At 43.5% G+C, this 21,182-nt stretch overlaps 2 protein-coding genes across 2 annotated transcripts in view; both read left to right on the forward strand.

Annotated features, from left to right (window-relative positions):
* Positions 1–19,699, forward strand: part of PCDHAC2 (protocadherin alpha subfamily C, 2) — a 36,057-nt gene extending 16,358 nt beyond the window's left edge. The window contains exons 3-5 of the mRNA XM_050905592.1: positions 17,028–19,398; positions 19,570–19,599; positions 19,694–19,699. Of these exons, the coding sequence (XP_050761549.1) occupies positions 17,028–19,398; positions 19,570–19,599; positions 19,694–19,699 (2,407 nt within the window). The remainder of the gene's footprint in view (positions 1–17,027; positions 19,399–19,569; positions 19,600–19,693) is intronic.
* Positions 1–21,182, forward strand: part of LOC127021790 (protocadherin alpha-6-like) — a 100,087-nt gene that overhangs the window by 35,831 nt on the left and 43,074 nt on the right.

The following is a 21,182-nucleotide window of genomic DNA, read 5'->3' on the forward strand; positions in this document are numbered from 1 at the left end:
ACTGGGTAGGGGTGCCGAGCAGCAGAAGGGCCATGCCGGTACTTGAGGGATCCGTGAATGTGCGATCCCAGAAAGTTGTGAATCCAGAGAGTGGGTGTGTGTGTGTGTACTTTCACTAGTGACCTCCTGTCTCTGTCAGCTGAAGAGGAGAAGGGGACTTGGCTGTCTGTGCCTGTGTCTTATGCGAGTCCTGTATGTGGGTGGTGTTGAAGGCAGCGTGTTGGCTGTGGCAGTCTGTGTGACTGGCCGTGTCAGTGTCATGTGTGTGTATCTGCATGTGTGTCTGGGATACATGCTCAGCTTTGCTACTGGTTGAACCTGCAAATGGGAGAGCAGCAGCTGCGTGTCTCAGCCTGGGCAGAGACTCTGTTTCCCAGGGCATTGGTCTGGGTTCAAGCAGCCAAGCAGGAGAGGTCCTGATATTCCTGAACAAAATGTGACAAAATTTTGAGATAGAATTAAAATAGATTATTTTAATGCAAGTGGGGTTTCATGAATGGACTGTGGCTGAGGAGGAAAACACATGGATCACAGCATGACTCATAAGCTACCCAGATGTCTCCACCAGTAAGAAAACGTATCAGAGGATGCATTAGTCAAGGTACTTGTAGTGGTTCTGGGGGACTATTGACAACACGGTACAAGAAATGGCCAGTTCTGATTTTTGCCACCTACGTTCAAAAAGGACAGCCAGAAATTGCAAGAGATGTTGCAAAGGGTTGTACGTGCAACTGAGGAAAGAAGAGTCCATCAAATGAGAATGCAGCAGAAGGGCTTGGGATGTTTAGCAAGTACTGTTTTGTTCTCTAGGAGAAACTCCTTTAGCTACTTATGCTAAAAGGCAGTGCTGCTCAACTACAAATGGGCACAAAATAGCCATGATACATATAGACTGGTAAGAGAAGAAAGATCGTAATAATTAGAAAGAGGCTTCCACTGGGGTTCAGCACCTACCAGCTTTTAAGACTGAGTTCAGTAGGAAAGGTGTCATACAAACTGGTAACTGGTATCTCAGGAGATAGTGTTGAAAGGCCCAAACTCTCCCTCCAGTCTTACCTTTCTATTGCATGTGGAAGAGAGTTGAGCTCATATGGAACAAGAGTCCTTAATCCCAGGATTGCTCTGTTCTCCATCTTTGCAGAGCTTGGCATTGTTACTTTCAAAGATTTGTTTGCTGTATATTTTTCTAATGGATTACTTCTATAAGGTATAAAAGCATACTAGAAATACATGTTTGGGTTATGCAGTGCTTGAATTTTAGCTCAATTGCTAACCAAAAATCCAATCCTTAGGAATATACAAATGGAGGATAGGGGTGTAATGAATACTTAATTAGATTAACTGAATATTTACTATGCCATTGTCCTCTATTTGTGTCTTCCAATGATTGGATATGTGTTTTGGCTGGACAATTTTTTTTTTAATCTGTCTTAGGAGGAAAGTTGGCTCAAAACTTTAGAGGCTTGTAAGTCTTGAGGGTCAGTTACCACATAGTGGAGATTCATCAGTAAAAAATGTGACGTTACTTCTTGAAAAAATAGGCCGTATGAAGCTTCATGTGGGGGACTAGTTTCACAGTATCACTAAAAACACATTAAAGGAGTGTAAAAAACTAAGAATAGAGAAGAGAACAAATCAGAAGTATCAAAGATGAGAATAAATAAACAGAGCTTAACTAAGTCAGTGCATGATGCAACAGTATAGTACTTAAACAGAAGTATCACAACGGAACATAATAGATAAAATGTTTGCTAGCTCAGAAATCTAATAGCTTCTTTCTTTTAATACTTTTACCTGGCGTGAAGATGCTTTGTTTCAGAGAGATTCTAGCAAGACTGAAAAGTGTAAAGGCTTTTGTATTGCAGCAGTATAAAACCCAGAAAATAACTCAGCAGTATTAACATTTGGCAGAGTTCCCGTTGTGGGTGGGTTTACGTGCCAGAATTCTTGAGCAAAGGACTAAAAAAGAACTGAAAATGTTTGGTGAAAATACAATGTCAAGATTGCTCCCAGTGTATGTACAGCAGGAAGGTAACTATGGTGTTCATAGTTGCAGGACTAAGTACCCAAAGGATAGGAATACTGATTGGGATGTGCCTCCCTGTCTTTCCAAACCTCTTATTGCCTCTTTCTGCTTTCATTTTGTCCTCCCCAGCACTTGTCCCTCTTTCCTCACCTTCTCCTGAGATCTAGTTCCTAATCCCAGAAATACTTTCAGATTGTACTCTGATTTAAAATATATAAACCCCTGAGAGAGGGACCAGACCCAGTCTCATGTTCTTACTGTGTCCTTTCCAGGACACAGAACCAGGCTGCCTTTTTTGATCTCACGAACCTTGACTTTGTTGGCTGGAGACTGGCTCTGTTTCCACAGAAATGCCTCCGCTGACCTCTGTGGTAATGGTTTGGGGGAATATGGCTGCCTTCTCAGTGGACTGAAGACCTCTAAACTTTGTGCCTTCAACCACTGTTCAGTGTGATAAAGAAACCCAGGAGGAACATTGGTGCTGCTGCTGGATATTGTTTTAGTTTTTTCCTAACCACGTGGCCAGTAATAGTTTGTATTCCAAATGCTCAATCCTGAAATCTGTCTCCAAACAGGACAGTTTAAAAAGAATATTAAATGAGAAGAATCACGCTGAGACATTGCAGGTCTATCTGGTTGTGGAGGACAATGTTTTGATTAGTACAAGGAGGTGGGATTGATTTCAGTGGATACATTTGATATAATCATCACTGCTTATCACGCAGTCTCTCACATGTCCTGCTGTGGTTTCTCTGTTCAAGGATGGAAGAAATACACTGAGCTCAGCTGAGTTGTTGAAAGCTAAAAGTCTAGTGTCATTTGAGGTATACCAGGGCTAAAAGATGTATCCCTGTAAGGTTGGCAGATAAGACCTGTGGGAGATCTGTGCCCTTCTGGAAGAGCAGTTGAGGACCAGGCAGGATACCCTGCCCTCTGCATCACTGAACCAAGACCTGCTGTTGCAGGAACAGGGACATACAATGTGGGTTTCCCTCAGTACCGGAGAATGAGTTTGCCACGTGTATGATCCATACAAAATGCATAAGGTAAATCTGAATTAATACTATAGTACTAACTAGCACTAAACACCGGATATAGTCTAGCTTTTAAAAGAATATTGTATTAAGTCAACCACTCTGACCTGACCTATTCAGTAAGGACTTTTGTGCTCAAGGAAAGAAATATTGAACTCTTACTAAATTCAAAACATAAATATTTCGTGTCACTGAGATTTTAAGAATTCTGGAGAGAAGTTTGAAAACAAATTTGCTTAATGTATACTTAAAAGAAGCCAAACAGTTCTCTCAGCACCCATTACAAATAATACATCATACATATGTATATGTACCTTCTTCCTTGAGAATATCTAAGCATCCTTTACAGTGGTGCTTTAAACCTTGCAGTGGCCATTTGAGCCCAGATATTGCTGACATCTTAGGAACTAATTAAGATATTTGCCAAAAATCATGAAGCCCTTGATGTAACAGTGAACAGAACCCAGTTCTCCTGACTTCCTGCTTTTATGGCATGATCAACTGCTTCTGTCACCATCTTGCTTTTGTCTTGTCCCATTTTTAAAAGCCCCAACTTTTTCCCCCTTCTTGTTACTGCATGAGAGCCATTGCTTCTCAGTCCTTCCTCTGGGCTTCTGGTTATAATCTGCCCCACCACGTACCTTGCATCTCCCCTTTTCTTTGCTTCCCCTTCCAACTACTCTCAGATGCTGTTATATGCTATAAATCAGAGGTGAACTTGTTGCACTGGTGAATCTGAACAGAGCTATGTCACCAGTGCTGAAGCTGGGCATACAGGCCCTGAACTGGGCAGCTGTGGTCCTTGGCTTTCTGTCGTCTTCTTAATAACTTGACCACTGTTTCATCTGGAGGTGTGCCTGTCAGCCTGTGCAACAGGATTTTTTTCACACCATGCTGCCAAATCCTTTTTTAATACTGTGTGCGACATTACAGTTTTTGTATTTTCTAAGGTGTGTTCACCACTGCCTCATTCTCTGCTGCTGTTGCCATCCAGGTAGTGAGTTGAGAGATGCTGCTGGCTGCTCCCATCTCATCTCGCTCCTGCTCTGCTCCTTGCAACCCCTCCAGCTACCTGGAGCTAGTCCTGTTCTCCAGCAGCAATAGCAGCAGTGAGTGCTAAAGGCTGTGAGGAACTGTGAAGGATGCAGGAGCTGGTGCTGATGTCTGTATGTAGGTGGGGAAGTGGACCTGGAGCAGAAAGTTAATACGGTTGTGCCGTCAACCCTTTCTTAAAGTCTCGCTGGGTTGCAGAGATTATTGTTGCTTGTTCTTCTCTGGGCCCTTCCACTTAGTGTTGTCTGCTTTTGTTTTTTCTTGGTTCCTCACAGTATCTTCTGGTTATTGCTATGTCTCATCCTTTCTGACTGAACCCTTACCCTCTAAGGACCTGACCTTGTGTACAAATACTATCTCACACAGAAGAAATTAGTATAACAGAACTGAATGCAAGATCTTGTGGAAGGGAAAAGTGATTTTCTTCTGCAAAATCTCTAAAGTTTCCCACTCTCACTCACACCCACATACTCACCAGCATCAGCTCAAGTGCCTGATGGTCACTGGTGACCAGGATCACTTGTGTGCAATGCAGAAGACAAGGGACACTGGCTATCATGCCCCATAGGTTCTCATTCACTGGTGACAATAGACTGATCTGGGACTTGCCATTGATTCCCTTTAGGAATGGGTGCTGTTTGGGATCTTTTGTGTCATCATTTTGTCTCACCCCTTTCTAAGTCTTAGGTAAAATTCTTTAGTTTCACAGTTCTCTTGTATTCCTCAGCTGTGCATTTTAAGGCTCCAGTTCTCTTCTCATCTTCTTGATACCTTATTTTAGGTCATTTTGTTCCTCTTCATTCATTTGGATTAAATCCCCATATAGGGTGCTCTGTAGCAATTAATGCATACTTTTCCCATTAATCCTTATTTTGTATTTTCTTTGTGTGCTTTCACACTTATATTCATACTTCCTTCATACTAATTTTAAATATATATTTTTTTGCAAATCTCTACATGTAAAAAGAAAGATAATAAATGGGTACAGGTAAAATACCATGGATTGGAGAAAGGAAAAACTCAGATTAGTTACGGGTAATGAACTCAAACTATTGATAAAGTATTCACAAGAAGTGAGAAAGCAAAATTTTTGCTGTTTTTTTGCATAGAATTATTGGCAGACAATCTTTTGGCACGTTCTCAAGCACTACTTGTAAGTGCACAGTTAGAATCCAATTCTCTGTGCTGTTCTGATAACCTTATTAAAGGGAAAATACAACTGAGATTGTAGAAGTACGGTAAAGGGCATAAAATGGCTGGAACATAGATTACAGGTCAAGAGAGAAAAAAGAACAAGCTTTTGCATGTGTATTTAGGAGAGATTTGGGGGGCAAGGAGGGTGTGGGATCCCACTGTGTGCCAGGACCCTGAAGAGAAATACAAATATAAAACAAAATCATTGGCAGAGAGTGTAAGTCAGGGTCAAATGCTGTTCCTTGTTCTGCTGAGTAAGAAAATCAATGGGACTTGTCTTGAGGTCAGATAATATCAGCAGAATCTGCAGTATTAACATTTTGCCCATCGTATATGCGGCTATAGCTTAAAAATAGTCCAAGCACAGCATAGCTTGGGCAGATGGATTTTTTTTTTTTTTTTTAAATAGGATTTGAGGTAAAAATCTTCTAAGCTCAGAAATGCCTGCTGAGAATTAGCAGACAAAACAAAATATTTTCCTGCCCTACTTTCCCTGCTCAGCCATTCCTGTGCAGACACATGAAATACAGAAAGCTGTGGAGCAGCATACTGGTCTCATAAAAAAAGTCCTCACAGACTTGGTATGTTTTTTGGGGCCTGTGCTATAATCCACTCCTGCCTCTTTTACGGCTCTCAGCTGCTCTTTAAAATAGTTGAAGGGTTTTCATTTTCTGTCTGTGTACTTGAGATCATGGTACGTGTATCACAACTGTAGGCAAAGACCTGCAGCTGAAAGCGCAACCGCAAGGGTGGTAAGAGTAGAGGGTTGTTAGGTATTTGGCCATGTTGCTGAGCAAAGTCTTTCCTATTTGTGCTAAAAGCTGGGTAGATTCTGTGACAGAGATTTTCCTCAATCATTTGTTCTTGGGGTGAAGTTTCTTCCTTCCCACCATATAGAGAATTGCAAGTCTAAACAATCGTGAGAACGCTGTGAAAGGCTGGAACCAGACGTGCAGAGGTTCACTCCAGACCATATCTGGCTCTTCTGTCATGGCAGGTATGCTGAATACAACCTGCACCCAACCTGTGTTTGTTGTAGTGAACTGTGGAAGCCCAGAGCAACATCTTCATTGTTCCTTCAGTTGCTCATCCATTCCACAGCAAGGAACTTCCATGATATCTAGACAGTTCTGCCTACTCCACCTTGGAGACAGTACCATAGTAGTGGCTGCACCTCTGGCTGCAGAAAGCATGGGAATTGTGTCTGAGTACAACAGCCAGAGGTAGAGGTGATGATTTGCCTCGCTTCTATGTTTTAAAAAGCATAGCTCTAATGATTTAATTTCCTGGCAAATTTGACATTGACTTTTTCCAACATCAAGAAAACAGCAATTAAGCAGTTAATCCTAAAATATAGCCTTGAAAAGGAAAGTCATCTCTACACTTTTAACTCTGATTAAGTATAATTTGTTCTATTAACTTGAGAAACTGCTGAAATTTAGGGCAGCTCTGTACAACTCAGTACAGTAGCATTTTGGGTCTGATTTTAAATTGGGAAAATCTGTCCTTCATCATTTCTGTGCTGCTTTACATATTTAGCTTCAGGAGCAAGTTGTAGCTTGCTGCTGTGTAAGAATATCATGGTGGTTTGGAACAGACACTTGTAGCTCGGTGCTAACCTCCCATATAGCTTTGGAGAGGAGATGTGCCAGGGAGGAAGAAAGGACAGAACTGTGACTCTCAGCTGCTGGAAGAAATTTAGAGCAATCTGAAGACTGCTTAGTTGTAACCATTGGATGATCCATCCACCTTCACATTGTGCATCTTAGACTTCTACTTGTGTCTTGGGGCATCTGGAGTGGCTGGAGGCAGTATGTTGAATGTATATTGGAATGCATTCCTGTATAGGGAATAAACACAAAACACTTAAATCACATTTAAGATGTCACATGGGACTGAAGTTGCACGAAGGTCTGCTTTGCTGAGAAAATGCACTTGGTATTAGCAGCCCAGGGTGATAGGTTAATGTATGCTTCAGCTGGTGGTGTATATTTTTTGAAAATACCAGCAAGCAGAGTGGCAGCAGGTGTGAGACAGGCGAGTCTGGTTTTTCTTTTTTTTCTTTTTTTTTTTTTTTCTTTTTAATTTTTTATTTAGTCAGCTGAAGGTCTGCAACATTTTAGGTAACCTGAAGATGTGTTAAGGATGGATTAGGCAGGCTTGTAAAAGAAAGTTGCAGTGAAAGAATCTTTGAATAACAAAAGCATGAGTTAACCATTCAGTGCAAGTGGTAATCCTGTTAGTATGTTAGCAGGGCAACTCTGCTGAGGAAAGGAGGTCTTTGCAATGTCTTTTTGTGCAGTTTTGAGGCTCTGAGTTGAATATGATTGCCCAGATACAGGGCTCAATAAATTAAGCATTGAAATTAAAGCTCAAGATAGGCTTTTATATCTCAAATTTATCATTTTCTAACTTGATGTACTTTCATAGATTACATAGATGTCCTAGAGGATGTACTTCATAGATTAAGAGAATTCATAGAGATGCTATTAGGCAATGCAACAAACCTGGAAAAGTCATTAGGTGAGCAGTAGAGCAAGAAAGAAAAGTGCAAATGAAGGAGGAGAAAGCAATGACCTTCCAAAAAGCAAAATCTGATCTAGCACAAGATGTACAGGTTATAGTTAGGGCATTGACAGTCAATACTTCTAACATGCTCAAAGGCAAATTTAGATCATCATTAAAACAGTGTGATAAGAAACCTATGTGATTGCCAGCTCCTTTTCAGATCCGGACTAGGCAGTTTCAGATTTAGGTGGTTAACTTCTAAGAGACTCTTAAGAGTAAGCAGGGAGCAGAAATAAAGTTAATAGGTGTAACTCAGTATATGTTTTCAAGAGAGAGAATACACAGTACTTGGGTACTTATATAGTCTTTTATAATGCAAACCTGACTTCTTTTGCCTATTAAAGAGAGGCACTGACAGGCTCTAAAGAAAATGCTGTCAGTCTTTCTCAGCAGTGAAGAAGGTGACTGTTCCTCATATTACTCCTTGCCTGTACTTTTGATTCTCGCTATCTATTTTTATACCTAGGTCTCTGTTTCCATTGGTTCCGTGCCACTGTTTGGTGCTTAGCTTCCTACTTTACCTGAGTTGTGTAGACAAAAATGAAGGGAAAAGGAGACATCAGCATCCCTTATCAGCATCATTTTGGAACACAGTAAATTTCTTGTATATCCAAAAGGACAAACACAAAAGCCCTGGGACACTGAGGGGGAATAAATATGGGAAATCAACATAAAGAGAGGAAGTGAGTGGATGACCCACGAAAAAGGAAAGAGGTAGGAGGATTAATGGAAAATGGAGTAGAAAATAAATGAATGAACTAGAGGTAGAAGATGGAAAGGAAAGAGGAGAATATTCAGTGGAAAGAGACAAGATGGAGAAAGGAATAGAAACCAAAATGAAAAATGGGGAGGATAGTATAAATAAAAGATGGAAAGTTGAAGTTAAGCTGTGGCTAGTAATAGGAAAATAAAAAACCAAAAACACATAGAAGAAATATTTAAGAGGGAGAATAGATAGACAAGAAAAGAAGAAAAGGAAGAATTTAAGAGCCAGACTGTGAACAGGAAGACAACACTGGCAGATTTAGAGCTGTCAGTCCAACTTGGATCTCCAGTTAGGAAAGCTCAGGAGTCATCAGCAGAGACTTGGACTGATAGGACCATCCAAGTCTAGTAGAAAATCTTGTTTAATAGGATAAAGCAATGTTTGAAGTCACTTTGTGCCAGAACGTGTCTGTTCCTCAGAAATATGGCTTACTGGCAGATATATGCATGATGTTGGACAAGTTAGAAAATCTTCCAGGAGAACTGGCTTTCAAGAGAAAAAGATGGAAAATAGACCCTTCAGATTTGAGATCTTATGGGAGATGTAAAGTTAACAAAATACTAATATGCCTGAACATGAGAATAATATGTATGAAATGCTTCACGTACAGGTATGAATGGGGCACCCCAAAAGATAGGTCAAGGACTATCTGACTAATAATTTTCATGGATAGGGTAGGAAGAAGGTGACATAAGTAAAATTAAACTAAAACCATAGAGTTCAATGTCTATGTATTTAAAAAAAAGATTAAAAACATAGCAAAGAATAAAAGGTGCTATTGCAGATGTAATGATACTGGTTATGCATTGTCTATGACACTGTGTCATCAGGTTCTGGTACTATGAGCAAGAAATGGGAGTACTCATGCTGTGAAAGTAGTTTATCGTCACTAACAAACACAGATGTGTGTGTGTGTGTGTGTGTGTAAGAAGTAACACAAAAGCTATAAGATATTAGAACTAGTTCTATTGTGAACTATATTCCAAGGTGGTTTAGTGGTTAACAAAACTTGGAGCAAAAACAGGTTTCTACCATCATTTCCTCCTTTCCAAGTGAGTACCTCAGGTGTTAGGATACAGGATGATACTTCTTATATTGCTGTTCTCTTTGACCTAGAATGACATAAGTTTTTGCCTTGTTTCAATAAGGAGGTAGAGGACATCCTGTGGCTTATGATGAAGGCACTTTCTAGGGAGATGAGGAAAGAAGTTTGAACTCCTTAAAGCAGAAAATGAAATTGAGTCTTCAGTCTCTGGGCAACTGCTCTGACACATTCATATACAGTTTCAAGAGGGGGACAGCTACATTGTAACTTTATCTCAGTTCTCAAACTCTAAAGAGGGGTGTGCAACACATGTGAATATAAGCATGGGGTGAGGCAGTAGCCAGAGCTGGGGAAAAAAATGAAGTTATCGTCATCTGGAAGAGGTTTGTTTGACTAGAGTGTATCTCACAACCAGTTCACTGAGCTGAAATTTAGTGGTGATTGCTTGAGCTGAAGAATCACAACCTGCATAGAGGAGTGACAAAGACTGTGGCTCTGAAGAGAGACAATGGTGACAAAGGAAAACACACCAACCAAAACCTTCAAGAAAGCATTTGGCAGTAGAAGTAGCACTTACAGGCTTTCTGGTGACTTTAGAAAGGTGAAAGTTATTTTGTCAATGTCCAAGTTGTTAATGTCCTTCCATTTAGAATGGCACAGTATGTGACATTGTGGTCAATAAATTACTGAAAGGATTTTTAAGTCATCAGAAAAATGTAGCAGAAGACAAACATAATGAGTCAGAGAGGTATCCATCCTTAAATTTTAGATTAGAAATGAGAAATAATTGAACGTACACTGGCAACGAGGAGAAGAAAAGAAATGTATTTTCTGTGTATCTTTGTTATATGTGGTTTATCTGAACTCAAATTTACAACACAGATCCCTCTCCATACCCCAACCCACCACCTCTTTTTCTTTACATGCTATTTTCTAGAATAACAGCAAGTACACTACTGCAAAGAAATTGTGACCTAAATCCAAACAGGATTTTTTCTGGCTGTTTAGCAGTCTTGGTTCCCATAACAGCAATGTTTTAAATAGTTTGGCTTCAGATGTTTGTGATAAAAAAAGAAGAATCTCACCAGTTAGATTCATACCAATGTGAAAAATGGATTTAGGGAAAGATACGAAAGAACAGAGGCAATCCAACTAAGCAATTTGGCACCAGACCTATTTCAAAGTGTAGAAACAAGAAGTTTACATTACCTTAGGGAAACGTTTTACAGTATTTTTAGGAAGAGGGAGAATCCCATGTCCCCAGAAAATCCCATACAGAGAACGCAGACCATATACTGAAAGATCTGGTTCAACTGCAGGGCTCTGTTTAAGGGGTTGCTCAGTGGCTCTGTTCTGCCTGCAGAACCCACTCTCATATTTTGGGATCTCTGAGCTCAGATTGCTAAATCGAGACTGATGGAGGCTTGTCAGGCAGAGGGCCACTATAGGATATGAATCCCTTTCACTCCTGCCTTTACATTGACTTATCATCTCTAGGTAGTATCTTCCTGATCAGATAGTACTTGAGACATGGGAAGTCGCCAGAAACAATCCTGTACACATTCTTCTTCAGAGAAGAGTGGAGACGGGGACATGACTGAAGTAAACAGGGTGCAGAAGAATGCAGGAATCCTAAGAGAGCAAAATGAAAGATGGATTTGGACTGAAGAAGTAGTATGACCGTCCCCTGAAACTATCAAGATGTTTTTTCCATAGATCTCATGAGTACCCATGGGCTAGAAGATAGTGCTACAGTCCACCATCTCACTGGAAAAAACTATATATAAGAAACTCCACAAATTTGAGTCATTCCCTTACAGTTTATAGATATTGTTTTCCACTGTGGTTGATGTAATTTGGCCTGTGACTGATGACTATTCCTTTCCTCTTGACTTGATTTAATTCTAAGTAAGGCAGACAAATTGTAGGCAGCACATTCAAGCAGGCACATAGAGAAAATCTAGTTTTTTCTAGAGAATGACACCGCTTACCTGCTTGTTAAGGGCCAAACTATATGGATTCTCTAGACTTGTGTCCATATTTTTTTGCACACTTATCAGTAGGCAGAAATTGTGTGTGCATTTATATGGTATGCAAGTAATCTCATTGTTGCTAAAAACCTACATGCTGGCAAGACTACATGCAAAAATCTAGAGCCTGATCCTTGGAGCTGGTGACTTCCCATCAGTTCAGAAAGGAGGTACATCACAACACTGAGTTGTTGGACATCGTGTTTAAGGGATGTGAGTTACTGAAGGTGAAATTATTTACAAAGAAGCAAAATGTCTTTTCAGATGTCAAAATACCTTGGAGTTTTTCAGTTACTTGCTGTATTTTCACATCTTCTTGTTTTCTAATATGTCTTTCTCTCTCCTTTTGCTGTGTGAGATTCAGAAACAGCCAGAGGAAGGACTCTGCATAGTGTTCTGCAAGGAAGCAAATTGAACACAGATTTATTGCTGCTCAAGCAAATTTAGGTGATTCTAGTTACAATGTTATATAAAAACATTCCTTGTACAGGTGTGATTTGAAATGGATGAACTTTTCAAGGCCTGAATACCTACAGAACTATATCTGTGTGTAATTGTATCACTCCCGAGAGAAATATCTGCACAGAAATATTTCTGTGGCACTGCATTACACTGCTACTAATTCAGGCATATCTATATGTAGAACTGTTTCAAGGAAGGCTTACATAGGAATGTGAGGACTTTTCATACTGAAATAGTTATATTACTACAACCTCTAACATAGATATATATCAATGTAATACTATCTTGATATAGACTTAATTTTCTTCTGCAGGACTTGATAAAATCAGTGTATTCTTTGCTACACCCGTATGTTTGTACTCACGTTAAAGGACTCGTACCATTTAATTTAACCAAGCTAATTAAAGTGGTGCAATTTTTGTGTGTCAGCAAAGCCCAATAGGCCAGTGTATATAGATACTGCATACAGGCAGTATCCAATCACTTCAGGGGTTATCAGGGTTATCAGCAAATGGATATTTGGGCCTGGTATGTTTTATCAGCTGTTTTTGCTGCAGGGACGGATTCTGATTCTCTTGCTCATGTGCATTGATCTGAAACCACTGGGTACATTTTTATTTAGTGAGCTGTGAAGGTGTTTCAAAATTTGGTGCTTAGATGAAATTTCAAGAAACTACTGGACAACAAAACTCTGGGAAGAAGAAAACTAGAAAGCCCCTAAGCCTCAATTCAGTTGAAATTGAAATTATGTTTTTCTGTGTTTCAATTTTTGCCTTTCACTAGAAAAATCAATATTACTACAGACCAGATCCTGAAGCATTTTCTCAATGGAAGTTTTTCCTGAATGAAAAATCGAGGCCTGCACGACTGACTCAGCATTACCACTGAAGCAGATGGAAATAACTAAAATTATTGTGGCCATCAAGGAATTTTATATAGATTTAAAGGGACTCAGGGAACATTTAATCAGAACAAGTTTCAGTGTATCACTTACAGACTGTGTAGTCAGCATAAACTGTATAAAGCTAACATTTTGAGAAAGACTGTTACATTTGTACAGTGCTACTGTAAATAAGCCTGTCGTGGTTTAAACCAGCCGGCAACTAAGCACCACGCAGCCGCTTGCTCACTCTGCCCACCCAGTGGGATGGGGGAGAGAACTGGAAAAAAGTGGGCTGAGACAAAGACAGTTTAATAGGACAGAAAGGAAGAAAATAATAATAATAATAATAATAAAATTACAGTAATAATACTAAAATAATTAGAATATACAAAACAAGTGATGCACAATGCAATTGCTTGCTACCAATGTCCTGGTTAGTTCCTGAGCGGCAATCTGCCCCTCCCAGCCAACTCCCCCAGTTTATATACTGGGCATGACGTCATATGGTATGGAATATCCCTTTGGCCAGTTTGGGTCAGCTGTCCTGGCTGTGTCCCCTCCCAACTTCTTGTGCCCCTCCAACCTTCTTGCTGGCTGGGCATGAGAAGCTGAAAAATCCTTGACTTAGTATAAACACTACTTAGCAACAACTAAAACCATCAGTGTGTTATCAACATTATTCTCATACTAAATCCAAAACACAGCACTATACCAGCTGCTAGGAAGAAAATTAACTCTATCCCAGCTGAAACCAGGACAAAGCCAAGCTACAGTATTAATTTGTTAAATAAAAATCAGAATACCTATTTTATTGGTGCTATAAAACTTACAAAAAGGCATGAAGCCAGATGATCCTAGGACTTACTCCTAGGATCTAGGACTCCTGAAATTAGGAGAAAAATTTTCTAAGAGCCTGAGGTTTAGAAACATGTTTGATGGGAATGAAAATATTATGGCATATGTTCTAGAATGGCTTGGTGAAGTGTGTGTGTGTTATCTCTGTTCAGTTTTACATTCTGTGGTGTTTTGCAAAACTTTGGATGTGCACAGTCTTAGCTGTCCACAGAGAGACAGGAGGTGAGGAAAGATGAACCTAGGTAGCGTGTAAATAGTGAGGTGGGCCAGGATTTGAGTGTTCGTCAGCCCTTCCTTGCTGGGGGACCCAGCTGGAATGCACTAGAGCAGAGCCTGAATGTCTATCAGAAGTAACTTACTGGGGTCTAGGAACAGTGTGAAAGATTCCTTGCTGGTATTAAAAACCCTTGGATGTGTGATTGGTGTATTTCATTCACACACTGTAAGTAAAATCAACTTGTGGCTAGAAAGGCACTGCCTACAGAGATGAGTTTTGTGTTCCCATCGCCTCTTAGCACAGGCTAATTGTCCATTTCCAGGAGAGTTTCTACCTACGTGTACCTTAAGACAGGGCCTTAGGACCTTAGATGTTGCCAGTGTTGCTGTGGCTTTTGGCCTTTTCTTGGTGTGCTGTATGTTTGTTAGAGGACTTTGTGACTGTACACATGGGAGGTGTGGGGCAGAGATGATCCACGGACTGTCTGGATGAAACCACTATTCAATTGTCTGGAAAACGGAGGGTGTGTCCCTTCAGGCTTCTGTTTTACATGATGACTGCAAGTTGTTTTGACACGTGGCCGCATAGTCCATGTATATTAGTGCTGCTATAGCTTTTTTAACAGCTTTTAGCAGGGCGTTGTTTTTTGTTTTGTGAGGCTGTCAAGGCATTTTGTTCTGAACCTGTGAATATTGTTATATTGAAGGTGGGTAGCTAGCCAAAATTTGAAGCTGATTTTTTTTTTTTAAGTTTTTGGCTGCTGTTTAGACAATTGGATGAAATGGGCACATTTCCACATGTTCTAGGCACTTGGCATCTATGTCTGCACAGACCCACATTTATCCTGCTTTTAAAAGAAGCAGGGTTGGGTGGTTCCACAGCAGTATTTGCAGACACTGGAGTACTGGGCACATTAGAATAAATACGAGGGCAAATATTTGGGCCACAAAAATGGGCTGAGAAATAAATGAACCCATCAGGCAAAACATAAATGGGGTGATCCTGCTCTTAATGTTGCCCCTTCTGATAATGGTGGCCACTGATAAAAGGTGATTGGTAATCGATCTTAGGAGTGCTGAGTCAGAATTAAGGCAATTGTTGTCTGGGGTTTGTGCATCAGATACATTACAGTAAAAACTTTTGGGATTTATAGTGTAAGGTTGTGCTCTCAAAAGTCATCCCACAGGGTGAAGGGTTCCCAGGCCCACAAAGGACAAAGAGGTTTTATCTGAATGTTGGGGTCACCCCCTCCCCTTGGTAGACCAGCCCAATCCAGAGAGGATTCATTGGACATTCCAAAAGACTTTGTGGGGTAAGCAAGGAAAAAAACAACAGGGAGAGAAATACTAGCAGAGAAGCAGTTTCTGCACTGGGTAGTAGGTACAACATAGTTGCACCCCTGGAGGACTATGTCCTGTGGTTTGTCTCATTAAATATGTGAGCTTAGTGACTTAGATGTTGTATGGATGAATGCTTAAGTTTATCGTCTTTGCTGGGATTTGTGGCATTGGGGTAAAACTCATTGCAGCTGCAGCACCCTCACCCCCACGGCTGAGTTTGTTCAATTTCACAGCCTTGTTTTTTGTCAGTCCTCCATCACAAGGGTGGAGGAGGGAAAAACTGTAACTGGAAAACAGATTGTGTTCCATCTTCTCTCCAGCTGCACTTGATCACCTTGAGCCTGTGTATTGCATTGGATGAGAAACTGAAGCCCACCTTAAATGCTCATAACTTGTGGGTGTGACTTGCAGAATTCTTCCAGCCGAGCTGCTGTCGGGGCACGGCGGCTGCAGCAAGGGCGAGAGGGAGCTGAGCGGGAGGAGGGTGGAAGTGGGGCAGGGGGGCCCGCAGAGGTTGAGCAGAGGGACGGTGCTGCAGCAAGGATGAATCTCCAAGGGAGCAGAGGGGCAGGTCTCCAAGAAAGAGGTCGTCAAACATACTGCAGCAACACACAGACGGCACCAGACCTGGCTGGAGGCCCATTTTTTTCTGGAGCCCTGCGCTGATTTAACCCTCCCAAGCGGATATAGTTTAGCACTGCAGCAGCAGGTCCAGAAGTGCAGGCGGCTTGCGGCCCTCTCCTCCCCACCTCCTCCCCGCGCCCCCGAAGCTTCAGCAGCGAAGCCGGGGCGGAGACGAGGGGCGGTGGCGGCGGAGGAGCCGCACCCCTCCCGGCTCGGCAGCCAGAGCCCGCGGGCCACCGGGAGCGAGGGGCCCGGCTCACCGAGGGGCCGCAACACGTGGGTGAGGACGGTGCGGCGGGGCAGGCAACGCGGGGTCCCGCCGGCAGCGGGGTCCCGCAGGCAGCGGGCGCGGGGGCGGCTCCCGCCGGCAGCGGCTCCCGCCGGCAGCCGCGTCGCTGTTCCCTGCCCAGGTGCTGAACCGGAGCCAGCCGCGGCTTAGCGTCCTCCCCCGCCTCCTCCCGCGCGGCAGCTGGAGCGGGAGAAAGCGGATCCGGCGAGTCCCGGTCCCTCCTCCTTCCTCCTCCTCCTCCTCCTCCTCCTCCTCCTCCTCCTCCTCCTCCCTCTCCTCCCTCTCCTCCCTCTTCCTCCCCGGAGCCGCCGTCTCGGGCAGCCGGCGAGCATGGACCGGGCGGCGGCGGAGCCGGAGGCGGCCAACGGCTGCTGCTCGCCGCTTGCATGAAGCGGCCGGGCGGCGGCGGCGGCGGGGAGTGAGGCCGGGCCAGGGCCGGGCGAGGCGGCTCCGGGCTCCGGCAGCTCCCCACCCCCCGCCCCGGCCATGGCGGCGGCGGCGGCGGCTGCTCGGCGGAGCCGCGGCGGGGCGGTGGTGCTGGGCCTGCTGCTGCTGCTGGGGCTGTGCGCCGGGCGGGCGGCGGGCGGGCCGCTCCGCTACTCGGTGCGGGAGGAGCTGCCTCACGGTGCCTTCGTGGGCAGCGTGGCGAGCGACCTGGGCGTGGATCCGCGGCGACTGGCGGCGAGGGGAGCGCGGCTTACCTCGGGCAGCGGCCGGCAATACCTGGAGCTGGAGCTGGGACGCGGTGCGCTGCTGGTGCGGGAGCGCATGGACCGCGAGGCGCTCTGCGAGCTGAGCCCCGCCTGCTTCCTCAGCCTGGAGTTGGTCATCAAGCAGCCCATCGAGGTGCACAATGTGGAGGTGGAGGTGCTGGACATCAATGACAATGCGCCACGCTTCCCTCGCCAGGATTACCGGCTGGAGATCAGTGAGTCCGCTGTGCCCGGGGCCCGCTTCCACATTGAGAGTGCCCAGGACCCTGATGTGGGCACCAACTCTGTGCAGAGCTACCAGCTCAGCCCCAGCCGCCACTTTGCCCTGGACCTTAAAGGCTTCCAGAGTGGTAGCAAGCTCCTGGAGCTGGTGTTGCAACAGCCACTGGATCGGGAGCAGAGTGCCCTGCAGCAGCTGGTGCTCACTGCTGTGGATGGTGGGGACCCCCCCAAGTCTGGTACAGCCCAGATCTCTGTGCGAGTTGTGGATACCAATGACAACCCACCTGCCTTTGACCGCTCCACCTACACTGTGAGCCTTCTGGAGAATGCCCTGCCTGGCACACTAGTGGTCAAACTCAATGCCTCAGACCCCGATGAGGGCTCCAATGGGGATGTGATCTACTCCTTTGGCAGCTACACCCCACAGAAGGTGAGGCAGCTCTTTAGTGTGGACCCACACTCAGGGGAGGTGCGGGTTAATGGTACCTTAGACTATGAAGAGGCATCCTCCTATGAGATCTATGTGCAAGCTGCTGATCAGGGCCCTGTCTCTATGGCTGGGCACTGCAAGGTGCTGGTCAACATTGTGGATGTCAACGATAATGTTCCTGAGGTGGTCCTGACCTCCCTGTACAGCCCAGTGCCAGAGGATGCAAAGGCAGGAACTGTGGTGGCCCTGATGAGCGTCACTGACCAGGACTCAGGGCTAAACAAGCAGGTGAGTCTGCGTATTCCCCCTGGCCTCCCCTTCACACTCAACTCTTTCAAGAACTCCTACACCTTGATCACCCAGGGCAAACTGGACCACGAGAAAGCAGCAGCCTACAACATCACAGTTACAGCTACCGACTCTGGGAGCCCCCCTCTCTCCTCCCAGAAGGTGATCCATGTGGAGATCTCTGACATCAATGACAATCCTCCACGATTCGAGGAACCTGTGTACTCAGTTTACATCCCTGAGAACAACCCCCTTGGAGCCTTGCTGTGCACTATGAAAGCTACTGACCCAGACGTCGCCGAAAATGCCTATGTGTCCTATTCTCTACTAGATGGGGAGATTGACGGGCTACCTGTTGCCTCCTATGTCTCCATTAAATCTGATAGCGGCAACATGTATGCTGTCAGGTCCTTTGACTATGAGACACTAAGGGAGTTCCAGGTGGTTGTCCAGGCTCAGGATGCCGGGATCCCACCACTGAGCAGCACTGTCACTGTCCACATCTATGTGGTGGACGAGAATGACCATGCTCCACAGATTCTGTATCCTACCTCAACCAACACTTCAGCAGCCCTGGAGATGATCCCACGCTCGGCATATGCTGGATATTTGGTAACGAAAATTATAGCCATTGATGGGGACTCAGGACAAAATGCCTGGTTGTTCTTCCACCTGGTGCAAACCTCAGAGCCTGGTTTGTTCAGGGTAGAGCTCCATACTGGGGAGATTAGGACTACTCGCAAACTGGGGGAGGACAGCACACCTACTTTCAACCTGACGGTGGAGGTGAGAGACAATGGAGAGCCACCGATGTCCTCATCAGTAGCCATCACTGTTGCCGTGGTGGACAGAGTTTCCAAAATCATCCCTGATACAAGAAGGCACTTTAAAAGTCCGAGCAATTACTCAGAGATCACTCTTTATCTCATTATCGCTTTGAGCGCCATCTCCTTCGTTTTCCTTTTCACAGTCATTGGGCTTACTGTTATCAAGTGCTACAGATACAGTCTGTATGGGGACTCCTGCTGTGCAGGGTTCTGTGGGGTCAGAGAACGGTCCCCTGCTGAATTATACAAACAGGCCAACAACAACATCGATGCTAGGTTGCCCCACGGTTTAAAAGTACAACCCCATTTCATTGAAGTGAGGGGCAATGGGTCTCTCACTAAGACCTACTGCTATAAGGCATGCCTAACTGCAGGATCAGGAAGTGACACTTTTATGTTTTACAATACTTGTGGCCCAGCAGGAACTACTGGTCCCTCTGCAGTGATGACTGAGAGGCATCTGACAGGACAGAGTGGGCAGAGTGCACAAAACCTGATCATACTTAAAAATGATTCCATTACTCCTAAAGAGGTGAGGCTACGTTGATAAATGGTCAGCACAGTGCTCTGAGCAAATCTGTACTTAAGCAGAGGTTCAAACTGGAAAACTCAGATTAAGCATATTCCCTTTTGGGCTCACTGACACACAGCTATGAAACGTGGTTCTAATGAATCTAATCTGTGCAATGCATTTTGTTTCTAGGTAAATACTGGGACTTTCAGGGTCCATTTGGTAAGTTCAGTATATGCGTCTGTTGTTTGAGATTCACTTCATTTTTGCAGCGTATGCTGTATCGAGTATTGCCTCCTTCCCTTTTCTCTTACAGATCTAAAATTGCCTGCTGCCACAGAGTGCTAGGGAATGACACACGCAGTCTTAAAGTTTTAATGCTAAAACTAATATTACCGGAAAAAATAAAGAGATTAGGCTGGAAATCAATAGATTACTTTATGGCAGTTATAGATGTTTGCTACTTTATTGATTTCATCCTTAGGCAAAGCTGATGAATTTAGATCATTGCAATAACACGCTTTGCTTACTAATGTGGGTATATTTTAGTTGTCTAAAAACTGCAATCCTTCCTTTGATAATGTTTGTTCTACCCAATGCTGCATTTCATGCTTTCTGGACAGTGACAATCCAGTGACATCTTTGTAGAGACTTACAGCAAGTTACCATCGTTATGTTACAGTGTGACAACTTCTAACCTGCTGGGTTGCTATTGAAAATTGTTTAATACCTATGGTTCGACTAGCAGTGTATTAACCTTTTCAATATTTCCCCACAGTGAGGAATTAATGGTTGCTTTACGCCAGCATACAGGCAGTCTGCAGTTAGTGTGTGGTTTGCATGCTCTGTACAGTTTCCTTTCTACACATATTGGAACAAAACCCAGAAGCACTCACAGGAGAGACTAATTCTGGTTCACAAAAGGAAAATTTTGCAATTACTGTGTGTTGTTTGTACCCTACAATTGTGGCAGGTGTAAGATCAGTTCGTGCCTTAATGTGTGCTATGCCTCCAGATGTGGGAAAGCTAGGGGAGTAACTGTGGTGGGATAGAAAGGAGCCTGACTTGTGTATTCTTGCCACAGAAATATAGTTTATTTCTTTATTTCTTTATACTTATTCACATACGAAGATGTTAGCATCTTTTGCAACTGTTGTTTAGTTACACAAAGATGCACAAATCTTAAGGACTAGAAAGTCTTCCATAAAAATGCTTTTAGAGAGTAATGATCATCCATTCAAAATTAATCCATTTAAAATTAATGCAGTGTTTTTCTGTAAATCACAGTGGCAGGGTATGGGGAAAGTATTTTTTCTCTTTCTACATAGTTTTTGTACCTTAAAATCTTAATAGGTATAACAAAATGCCTGGAATCTCTTTGATGTAGGAGGGAGCATGAGACATACTCTATATGCTGAAGAATCAGAGTGTGAAATATACATCCTACATCTGATTTTATGGGGGAAAAAAGAGAGGCAGTAATTTAAAATGGCTTCACTTTGGATGCAAGACCAGTAGGAAATTAGTTTGACAGAGATTCCTATCACATTTTGGGAATCACTCCATTGAATGCAATGAATTAGCAAGTTTTGAACACCAGTGCAGATCAGGCAGTGGCAGCAAAGCCAGCCCAGACTTGCAGTGCAAAAGTAGAGAGATGTATAGAACAAACTAATGAATGCCTGCCTGCGTAGAGTTATGATCCAAAAGAGGAATCAATTATTCAGATAGTTGTGTGTGATTTAAACAGAGGTGAAATTCTGACAAGTTCTACTTGTCACAAGTTCTTTTCTTAGGTCTCCGCT

This window comes from Gymnogyps californianus, chromosome 14 (assembly GCF_018139145.2).
Source record: "Gymnogyps californianus isolate 813 chromosome 14, ASM1813914v2, whole genome shotgun sequence".
Lineage (NCBI taxonomy): Eukaryota > Metazoa > Chordata > Aves > Accipitriformes > Cathartidae > Gymnogyps > Gymnogyps californianus.